General features: G+C 37.2%; 1 gene segment (V, D, J or C); it reads right to left on the reverse strand.

Moving 5' to 3' along the window:
- Positions 1 to 11,262: 11,262 nt before the first annotated feature.
- LOC118826113 lies at positions 11,263 to 11,741 on the reverse strand. The segment is given in 2 exon segments: positions 11,263 to 11,579; positions 11,678 to 11,741. Coding segments are annotated over 2 exon segments (381 nt in total).
- Between the last annotated feature and the right edge of the window lie 661 nt (positions 11,742 to 12,402).

The raw sequence follows: 12,402 nt of genomic DNA on the forward strand, positions 1-12,402 counted from the left end.
AGAGTCATGTGATCTCCCAGAGGATTCTGGGAGATGTAGTCTGGGTTCGTCTTGGAGCTTGACAGATGCGTGACACATTTATTTTGAACACCCAAGCTCTTTGAGTAAAAATGAGAATAAATAAAGTAGGATTAGGAATTAAACCAAAGAAAAGAAAACTGAAACATCTTCATTATTTAAATTAACCTTACTGTTGGGAAAAGAAAGGGGAAAAGAATTATATATAGAAGAATTTAAATTATTTCATGTGGACATATTAAAGGAAAATGAGTCAATAATTAGCACAAAAAAGAAAAGGAATAAAACAGCCTCCTGAGCTTGCCTATACCTCAAATGGCAATGGGTTTGTCTGAGAACACTTAAATTGTTTTGTCAACACATGAGTTTACTCATAAACACTTAACTGGGTAAAAGACTACTTCGTCTGAAAATGTAACTCTAGAGTGTGCAATGTCAAATTAGTATAATTCACCAGCGCTGTGATTTAACTACTCGTTGTGGCCCGTTTCATTGGTGCACATTTGCAGACCACTGCCAACCAGAGGGATCATTCTCAGCAAAGCAGTGATATTGACATGGTAGTGTGTGTGGTGTGGGTATGAGTGTATCAGGCACAGCAGTGTTTCTGGAGTTGTTTTACACCAAATTGACATATTTCACCAGTGGCAGACTGAGGAGAGGTGGGTTCACACACAGTGACTCCTATTACAAAACAATATAGATAGTAAAACAATATAGATATTAAAATGTAAAATGCAAACGTTATTTGAAAAAAAGTCACAAACACAAAACACTACAAGAACAATGCTTTGTGGCTAAGAAGAAACACATTTACAAAATTCTTGTTCTTGTTTTTGAGTGTATCTCACATGAGAGGTGTTTACTTCTGTTCACTGCACAAAACACAATATCTGCATAATCAAAGATGATTTAACCTCTTAAAGGGCCAGTTTTATTATACACTTCTATAATGTATGAATAGCTCAGCCAGTTTGCATTGGAGTAACTGTAGTTACTAAATAATAAGCCTTAGTGTGTAAAAAGCCTGGAATTTTAAGGAGTTAAGTTAGAGATGTCCTAGAAACAGGAAATCTGTTCTGACAGAACAAACTATTCAGTACTGGCAAATAGTAGGGAATATATCAAATAACATATGAAATAAATGAACATATGAAATAACACACGTTACAAAGCAGAGACCAAAAAGTTTTTATTTTAGATAAATGTACAGGAGAATCTCTGGTCTGGATCTGGGAAGCTGATGATACCACTGAAGAGGATCATTAGTATAACTAGTGCTGTAGTTGCAGGAGAGAGTAACTTTATCACCCTCTGAAACTTGCATTTCTCCTGCAAGAGGCACAACTGTCTGTGCTGATGTGTCTCCTGGAAATCTAAAAACTATTGAAGAAAATAAAACACTGGAATCTCTAACACAACATTTAAAATCTGCTATGATAACAATTTTTGCAAACATTTTAACATAAAAAAAAAAAAAAAACTGCTGCAACACGCACACATCCTATAATTCAAGGTGAGCTACAAGGAACACTCTGCAGACATAATTCCAAAAGTGGAAATATGAAAGTTGAAAGTATTTGTCAGGTTCTCAAGATATATATTTATTTAGAATAACAGTCATCGTCATCTTTTTTTAGGTTGAGTTGATGAACCATTTTTACAGTGAGCATAAATCCACAACAATTAAGCATATGCTTAGTAAAGCTGGTTAAACAACCAAACACATACGTACACAATATTGTTTTTCCCACAATGTTAAAAAAAATAGTTAATTTATTCAAATAATCAATTAACTATTTATTTATTATATATGTTTATTTTCAGCTGAAAATACATGTTGAAACCTACACTAAATCAAGTGATATTTTCAAATTGATTTCATTTCTTTTACCTCTCTCTCTCTCTCTCTCTCTCTCTCTCTCTCTCTCTCTCTCTCTCGCTCTCTCTCTGTTGCATCTCTGTCCTCAGTGATTACTGTAAAAGCATACATTAAATATACATTATAAAAGGCTGTCTGTACCAAACTCCAGCTAATGGGCAAGGTAGCTACTCATACAGTTAATGAGACAATTACAGCCTAATATATCTGCTGATTTCTTTATAATGTTATCTACATGATGCTATACCATAAATATGCTAGATAACAGTGAACTTTCTCATGCCAGTTGCAGTATGTTATATGCAGGCAACAAAATACAGCTTTAATTTCTCATCTAATCACAAACATAGCCAACTATGGAGCCTGGAGCCTAAATTGAGAAGCTACTGAAGCCAGACTAAAGCATGTTGATTTAGCTAGCAAAGTTGCGAGTGCACAAAAAAAAACGAATAAATAAAATAATTGAGTTTGCATTTTACAAGCATAAAAAGTAATTGCTCATAAACTCTTACAATTTTACCAGAGCGATATGTTTGCTTATAGCATGTGTGCTGCATACCTGAACATCTTAAGAAGTCAATGTTACTCTGATACTATGGGTTGTGTAGCATCTTGTACAGAAATGAACAGAGTGGCCAGTTAAGTCTAGGTTGTTCTGGGGTCTGGGATCTGGGTTCAGCTGTTCTGGGGTCAGCTGAGAACCTCTCACTGCTCCCTTTGTAGTTTCATTGCTTTTCCACCTGTGTTTTCACACTACATTGCTTTTTCCACACTGAATCTCATAAAACCTTTCCAAAATTTTTTAAAGATCTCTGTGTCCTAATGCTAATCAAGCAATTGCGCATAGCAATGGTTGCTAAGCAGTGATTGAAGGGTTTAGAAAATAACACGGAGCTTGGCAGGTTTTGATTGGCCATAATAAACTGACAACACTCACAGAAAACAAATCAAATTTCATTATCCCAGAAATGTGGCATATTAAATAATCTGTCCCCATTTGATTTGGTGGCCTGTGATACTGTGGCTGCGCTCCTGAGTTTACTAGTTGACTGCATTATCATAATGGCACTGTTTCTGCGTTTAATATCATAAATGGAGGAAAGTGAAGAAACCCTTCTAAAACTACTGAGGTCTGGACCTCGGTGTTCTCATAGCTGGTTATGGCCATGGGCAAGAGGTGTTTTAGATGTTCTAATCATTATTTGAGTATTTTGAGAACAAGAAATATTATTAATATACTGTCTTCAGGAATGTCCTGTCACATTAAATTGTTCAACATTTTATTACCACTTTTCAACCTGTTTGAAAAATATATATATAAAAATATATAAAATATATTTGACAAAATTTCCCAATATTGCTAATGGAAACAAACTGTTTCACATGAGGTGAAGTTTAATGTGAAGGTCTTTAATACATCTGTGTTAACTGTTTCTGTTACATAAAACAGAAGAAGAAGAAGAAGAAAAAGAAGAAGACACAGAAGAGCAGGCAAAAGCTAAACTGAAGCATCATTTGGTTCAAAGTCTGCATTTCTTAAGCATGTTTGAAACAGTTCTTTTCTAGATCTAGATTTGACTGAACACTACATGAAAAATAGAAGCATGGAAAAATTGGGAATTGTTCCCTGTGTCACTAAGTTATGCTAAAACCCCACAAGATTATGTCTCATGCCAAGCTGTGTTTTCACAGTCTGGGGAAATAATTACATCTGGAGATTAATCTTTTCATGGCCTGGCTCACTGATGATCATCCCTTCTCCACTGTCAGGATTTGATCAATGTGCTTTCATCACAGCAGTGTCATAGTCTTCATTGCTTACTGATGTGTTCAACTTGTGAGTTAAATCATTTTAATAACTCAAAGTTATCCCCTGAGTCTGTTCTCATTTGGTATTAACACCTCTCTGATTATAAGAGAACAGTTAGCTATTTACATGAAAGCAATTAGACTCCCACACAGGAAGTGGTTGTGCTGAAGTATTACATCATGTGCCAGGCTGCTCAGAGAGTCTGTAACTAGTCTGTAGCCATCAGTTCAATTCAGAACAAGTATTTTGTTTATAGAGTCACTGCTGTTGGGTTAAAGACTGTGCTGAATTATTTTTGGTGCCTCATAAACAGATTTAGATCTACACAGTACTAGTCAAAACTATGGGCACACCCACTGACGAGTTTCTCTTTATTTTTACTGTTGACCACATCGTAGAAGACATCAAAGCCATGAAATAACACAAGTGGAATAACAGTGCCTTGCAAAATGCAACTCATTATAAATTCTACTCACACTTTTTCAATCAGTATTGGGAAATTCTAACTATATTGTTAAAACAATAATGATATTGACAAATTTGAACCACAGTTAAACCCTAAATATTTGTCCCCTCATGTATCTTAGCAGGTTGGCTGCAGCATTGGCCTTGTGCTTGGAATCAATGGGCCTCTTTCAACAATATCTTCCAGGCTTGTATGAACTAATTTATCCCTTCATCCATTCTATGAGTACATGTAAAACATTTGGCTGACATTTGCCTTTTTAGTAGTTGCAGAGTAAATTAATTATATTAAAATTAAAATTAGAGATATGAAAAAGACTATCATATCTTGTCCTTTACTGTTATTATAGTATATCTAGTGTAGTCAACAACAATAGTGTAAAGCGTCTTCAAGCAAACAATAGGCTAGATTGCAAACATCAGTTCTGAACAGCACTATGACAACACACATGCATAAAGAACATATGAATTATGATGTCACATTCATGCTATAATAAAGTGATGTCAGAACCTTCTGAGTTCTGAAACTGCACTCTTTTTTGTCTGTGTCTGAAAGGGAAGGCATCTGTGCTGTCTAATAAGTCATTGTCTGCTTTGTCACTGCTGGTGTTTTCTGCATTTTTCTTCTAACTGCATCGGTGTTGACACAGAGTATTATGGCATATGTAAAGCAGCAAAGGATACATCTGTGCTGCCTTCGAAAAAAATGGCTGAATGGAAGAACCTCAGCAGGCAGTGTTTTACACAAACAATCGATTTGGACATGACTCTATGCCTTCCAGCCCCAGAATACTCTATGAGTGAGCAGTGTTTATTATGTTTCAGACACAGCCATTGGTGAAGTTGAAGGGAAAAAAAAACACGCATCTAACTCTGTTTTTCACTGATATTTCCACAGTATCTAACTGCTCTCTTCATGCTTTCCTGCGCAGAGGTCTCAGTCAGTGTCTCATAATTCATTCTGAATTAATGACACAAATCGACTGGTGAAAAAAGCATGCATGCTCAGAACTACTAAGAATTTAATGTGTGTGTCTCCCCCTTCTGGCTTTACAGAGCTTTTATGTGAATGTAATAATTGCTGGATCATGTAGCGTTTGTTCAAAGCATTATTTTTTCCTTAAAGTTTTTTTTTTTTTTCCTTAAAGTGTACACCGCATTACATCCCTGTAAACATTATTTCAGCCCAAGACTAAACAGACATAGACACTGATTAAGGTTAGAATTGTTTTCCTAAATAGGGTTTTCCTAAGTCAGACACAGTGAATCTACTGTAGATGCATTTTCAGAAGAGATATCACTATTGATTCATGTCCTTTGCACAGTATATAATGTTTCAACCTTTGTAGAAACCTGCCATTTAAGATTTCACATAATATTGTCATCATTAAAATATCAGCTCACATTATCATTCTGAAGCTTCATTGTTCAGCTTCTGAGGTCTCATTACTAAAACAAGTCATTGTCAGTTTTAGCTCTTGCCACAGTAAGGTGTTTTTGTACAGTGTAGCTGGGTTTCCTGTCACAGTGGGCCTCATAGCACAGTAGTAGAGTGCAGAGTCTGATACTGCAGCAGAGGAGATCACCAGATCCACTTTCTTCAGTTTTTCATGATCTATATATATTCCAGGAACAGGAGGTTGAGCTTCAGTAATGACCCCAGAATATTCCAGTATAAGGAACTGTGGAGGTGAATCTGAATACTGTCGATACCAGTGAAGACTGTCAGCAGCTTTACTGTATTTACAGGAAAGTGTAACTTTTTGACCTTCAACAGCAAAAACAACATCTCTGTCTGGAGTGATGACATCTTCAGCTCTGTTACCTACAATTTTTTAAAGCAATTGTGTTAATGATTAACCAACCATACACAAAACTAATCTAACTAAATAATAGCTTCAAGAATGTTTTATGTAAGTTGTAGTATTCTGTCTACTTTTCAAAAAAAAAAAAAAGCTTTACCTTTAAGAGCTGAGAGCAGCAGTACAGTGAAAATGATCATGGTGGTCAGCACTGACTGGGAGAAGAACACACACTGAGTTTGGGCTCCTCAGCATGTCAGCATGGCAGTGTGCTGATCATCTCTACTCTCTACACACACTCAGCTCCTCCCACTGACTGAAGAACTCATCTTACACTCTTACTCTGTTCTCCAGAGTCTGTTATAACTATCTGATCCTGAGTCTTTAATAAGACTATTTTTTGCAAAAACATATATAATAAATGTAAATTCATTATTAAGTTGTTAGTAGTGCAGAGTCTGATTCTGAAGCAGAGGAGATCAACAGATCCTCCTTAGTTTGAGCTACACTTTACATAAACTACATGCAACATGCTGTGTATGTATGAACTATTTCATCAACTCAAAATGAGTGGTGAAAATTTAATCACAATGTAATGCAAATACAGACATTATTTGTAAGTAAAATTATTTATATACACTGCCATTGAAATGTTTGAAATCATCATGGGCATTGCAAGGCCAATTTTATGAGAGCCAAATGTTGTTTAGCCCCCTTTTCCTAAGTAAATGTACATTGCTAGTCCAAATCATTTATAGTTTATTCTCAATCACAATATACTGTAATAGCAGGGTGTGATCTGGGGGAGGCGCTGCTGCTCCTGCTTTAATGCAATGCTGCCTCTGCTGTACTACCAGAGACTGACTGACGTAACATTGGGCAAATCATGTGAAACCTCATATGTTGTAAGCCAATCATATCAGACTTCATATTTTGTAAGCCAGTCATACCAGACTTGGGGGAGGGGCTCTGGTTATGAACTGCAAAGTAATCAATAACCAAACTGAAGGTAGGATTTTGGCTAAAAGCTCACTAAAATAAACATTACACCTTATTCAAAATCTATAATTTACAGAGTGAAGAAGTGTGAAACAGAGTGAATGTATTACCTAAGATATAGATTTGTGGCCAGTTATGGTCAGTATAGCTGGATATCTGTTCTTTTACTTGGCTACTTGCTCTAGCTAGGAACTTTAGTTAACTTTGGGTTGAAGTGAGGGAAAGGAGTCTCTGGTTTAATCTCACTTCTTAGTGAGTGTGAGAGTGTGAATGAACAAGAGAGATAGAAATAACATTATTGACAGCTCTATTCTTTGCTTTTAGATTTCTCTTTAGTATTTGGAAAGAAAGACAGCAGTATTTGCCATATAATGTTGTTTACAGTAAGTTAGTGAAAAGGACACCAGAATCTTGTTCAAATTTTACCATTGCGAAGAACCAGAATGTAACTGCTGCAGCATTTCTGGTGGAACAGAAAATTCAAACAAGAAGATGATTTCAGCTTTGCGTAAAAAGGTCATCATAAAACTGTTTTATATCCCCCAATTTCTCAACCTGTAGATGGAAATGAAAGGCAGCAGCATCCATATTTAATCCTACCGGATGAATATACATGCACATTCACTGGAAGCAACAGGGACATTAAATCCAAAATTCTATGAAGATGGAATTCCCAAAGATTTGTACATTTCTCTGTGTAAACTAGGGAAAAAAAAACTTGATGTTTTGGCTGCACCTGAGTAAACTTTGACAAAGTTACTGGCAAGTGGCACTGCTTTTATAAAGGCACAAAAAAATTATATTGTTGGCCCTCACATCTATTTATCAATGTGGTGGTTGTATCAAGAGCATGAAGATCTTCTGAAAGAGGAATCACAAAGTGACAATTTGAAATCATTTAAAAACAAGGATAGTCTTAAAAATGTAGACAATCTTCATCAAGTTCACTTTTACCGCAGAACAAATTTAAAAAGATGACAGCATCTCTATGAACACAGAAGAATTCCAGAGACTTTGCTTCTCAATATCAAAAACATTAAGAGGAGCACACCAGCTAACTTTGATTCAACAGAAACAGTCTGCCCAATACTGTCCAGAACCAATACAACTTGACCTATCAGAAACAAAGGAGACTAGTAATACAAGAGTGTATGGTTTGACCTGGAATCTTTACGTCATGTGGAGGTTCTTTAATCTTTAAACATGTTTTTCACACTCACACATCTTTACCAAAATGTTTCTATAAAGAAACATAAGGGTCTTCTATGGCATTAGCAGCTTTATTGTTTTGTTCATCTTGTAAACATTTAGCATCATAGCAGCCAATCATACAGCATGATCTCACCAGTGACATCACTGAAGACAGCCTGTAAAAGGTTGAGCTCAGACTAAGGGATAATTAAATATACATTTTATGGGTTACAGGGGGGCGGTACGGTGGCACAGTGGGTAGCGCTGTCGCCTCACAGCAAGAATGGCCTGGGTTCGATCCCCGGCCAGGTGACTAGGGTCGTTTCTGTGTGGAGTTCGCCTGTTCTCCTCGTGTCTGCGTGGGTTTCCTCCCACAGTCCAAAAACATGCAGTCAGGCCAATTGGACATGGTAAAATTGCCCCTAGGTGTGAGTGGATGTGTATGTCTGCCCTGTGATGGACTGGCGACCTGTCCAGGGTGTATCCTGCCTTTTGCCCAATGACAGCTGGAATAGGCTCCAGCACTGCGACCCAGAAGGATAAGCGGTTTAGATGATGGATGGATGGGTTACAGGGTTACAGGGTTACAACAGGTAGATGGGAATGGATGTTTTTTCTAAGGCTAGAAAGCAGTTAACCTGCTTTTTCTCTCATTTTACTGGCTGCCTCAAGTGAACCAATCAGATTCTGTCCTTGTAGTACAGAGTCTGATACTCTAGCAGAGCAGATCAACAATTCATATTATTTGTTTTCTTACAGGTGGCACAGTGGTGCTGTCACCTTACAGTGAGAAGAACCTGGGTTCGATTGCTTGGTTGAGACATGCCAAAAACAGTCCAAAAGACATGCAGTTAGGCCAATTGGAGATGCTTGTGTGTATATGAATGTATATGTCTGTCTGTCTGCCCTGCGATGAACCGGCGACCTGTCCAGGGTGTTTCCTGCCTTCTGCCCTATGACTGCTGGGATAGGATCCAGCTCCCCCTGTGACCCAGAAGGATAAGCGGTTTAGAAAATGTGTGTGTGTGTGTGTATGTGTGTGTATTAGTGTGTGTGTTTATGTATTATTCCCTCCTCTTCTATTTGAATTATTATTTTGGCCACAAAACTCCTGACGTTCTTTATACCAGAATTAACTCCAACTAGAATAAAACAGGATATTTTTTATGCTCATATGTAAGCAAATTTAGTGATAGTGAGTGCAGGACTGTATTGAAACATTGTGTAGTAGGATTTTAGCTTTTTGTAACTCTTGTTGGAGACAGAATGTACAACATTTATCTATTAAATTCTGGTCCTGCAAAGCAAGCATCGCCCATCAACTTGTAAGTAACCTTGTCCACATTTAAAAATCAGGGCCTTCTCAGAGCGGGAATGGAGGGGGAAGGAGGAGGAACTCAGAGAGACAAAGCTCAGCTAAGTACAGAGAATCCACTGACACTTTCTAGACACCACAGGCATACTGCATATGTAGCTGGGCATTCAGGCCATCACTGACTACAAAGTGACATAACAGGCTCGTGATGGTGATGCCTCACTCCCAGAAGCACTGAAATATTTCAACATGGGGTTTGAGGCAAAGAACAACCAGCCAGTGATGAAGACCACTCCTCCCACCAACCAAGTACTTAGTCTATCCACAGTACATGTTAGGGCTAACCTTTCCAGAGTTGACCCTCAGAAAGCTATTGGCCCTGACAACATATCTGGTTGAGTTCTCAGTAAATGTTCTGACCAGCCTGGGGATGTCCTAACTAAACATCTTCAACATTTCTCTGAGCCAAGCAGTTGTATAAGATGGCTTCAAAACAACTATCATCATCATCATCATCCTCCACTGTACATCAATGGTTAAACTGTGGAGAGAGTCAAAAGCTCCAAGATCCTTGGTGGCATATCAATGATGACCTCACCTTGACCCTCAATATAGAGCATCCTGACCAGCAGATTGTGAGAAGAACTGAGAAGATCATCGGGGAGTCTTTACCCACCATCGACACCTCCTTCCAGGGCCACCAGCATTATGGACGACCCTTTTCTCCCCTCTCATGGACTCTTCACCCTCCTGGTGCAGGAGATCTGCTCCACCACAATCAGACTCTGTAACAGCTTCTTCCCTGAGGTGGTCTGATTACGGAACACAGTGATGCTCCCCAGCACCCACCTGGATTTAATTTACACCCTTTCCAACATCCACCATAGACACCCCTTTATCATCACTGCACACCTGCACTTTAATTTCTTAATTATTTGAACACTGCATTGAGAGTTCAATCTTTTTGTGTAGCTCACAGTTGACAATATTTGCACTAGTTCTTTCATCACTTACATGCTGCTTTAATGCTTATCCATGCATATATGTGTGTATATACATATATAATGCTGATTTGTATGTATTGTTTTGTTGTCCTGTCTAGTATTTTATTGTCTTGTGCTTTTATTATTCTATATATTTATTGTCTGGTGTATTTATTGTGTATTCTGCCCTTGTTTCTCACTGTCATGTATCTGCACTGTATGTAGTGCTGTGTAATATTCTGCTGTTAGGTGTTGCACCATGGGGCCTTAGGAATGACATTTCATTTTAGTGTATACAAATTACACTGAGGAATGACAATAAAGATCTTTTGACTTGATGATATAAATCAGTAGCAGTGCTCTGTATGTTGAATGCTGAATGAGGTCAAGTCTGTCTTTCTGCTCCCTGTATAGATTCTCTACACTGAGTTCAGTAAACTCAAACGCAGGCTGTGCTTTTCTACAGTAACAAACTGTAACTGTCAGTGTTGCTGGTGAACACCACTTCTTAAACATTCACATTCTAAACTTATTCATTCTGAAGTCTTTATAGTGGTTTCATTCCTGTTTTAAACATGAATTGTAGTTACATATTTGTGTAATGGAAGGATGATAAAAATGATATGAATAATGATGTTATAATACACATAAAGTAAAATTAGAATATTCAATTTAATGTCTGACAACAATAATTTATTTTCTGTTGGAGAGTTCCACACACTGCTCCCATAAATGTAACATACATGTTGTCATCAGTGTGAGCTGAGCTGAGTAGGTTTTTGTTGGAGTTGTGAGTGTTATGTAGTCACAGTGGGCTGCAGAGCGCAGTAATACACAGCAGAGTCACTCACACTCAGCTTCTGGATCGTCAGTGGAGCTGTTGTACCGGATAGTTTGGAGTGAAATCTCTTTCTGAACTCTGCTGCTGTATCTTCAGCTCCATATGAATTTGTCAGCAAAATATATTTTGGAGAGTGATGATCTTCCTGTTGGTACCACAGCAGAGTTGGATTTTGAGCTGTGGTGTTATATTCACAATCTAAAGTTACTGTTTCTCTTTCAGATGCCCACTGCTGTCTTCTTGACTGGAAAACTGTGTCCTTTCCTCGACATTCTGTGAAGATACTGAAATATGTTAGTGTTTCCAAAACTGCAGTCAGCATCAGACATGAACAGTAAAGCAGTACTTTATTAATGGAGATTATACATTACCTAAACAACATGCAAGAAGTATTAACAGAGTCCTTAGAAAATGTGTCCTGGTAAAGCAGTTCATCATGCAAAACCCATCAACAGCAAACCATGCAAGCTGCTCTCTGTCTGTCTGCTGTTATGTTTATTCTTTACTGAGGTACAGGATTTTTTTTTTTTTCTTTTTTTAACTTGAAGAATGGAGCAGCATTTTCAAGAAGTATTATTGATGTTGAAATATCTCCCCCTATTGGTGCATCATATAATTCTTCAATTCTTCATAATTCTCAGCCTAAGTGAGCTCAAAAAAGAGAATGACAATCTGAGTTCATGTGAAGTGAAAAAAAAAACATGATATAAATAAAAAAATAGTATATTTTACAATACATTTGTTAAATGTCATATTGAATATTATACAGCCTAAGAAAATTTTGAATTGTTATTATGTTGTAGTTTTTATCCAACTTTTCATTGTAACCTTTGGAAGCAGATGATGGTGAATTTCTTCTTCTCTAAAACTTACTCAGATGTCACCAACCGAAGTCAACTGAATATAAATCAAACAACCTACATCCACTGTTATTGTTAAATGAAAACAGTACTAATGAGATTCCTGTCTGTCCTTAGAGAGGATTTTGTACAAGTGAACAAACAAATAATAACCAGTAAAGATATCATGGAAAAGATCAATTAGATCCTCACAGGCAGCAAAAAAGTTGTAATTAAAAGTTTTAATTAAATTTAAT

This window comes from Colossoma macropomum, unplaced genomic scaffold (genome assembly GCF_904425465.1).
Source record: "Colossoma macropomum unplaced genomic scaffold, Colossoma_macropomum, whole genome shotgun sequence".
Lineage (NCBI taxonomy): Eukaryota > Metazoa > Chordata > Actinopteri > Characiformes > Serrasalmidae > Colossoma > Colossoma macropomum.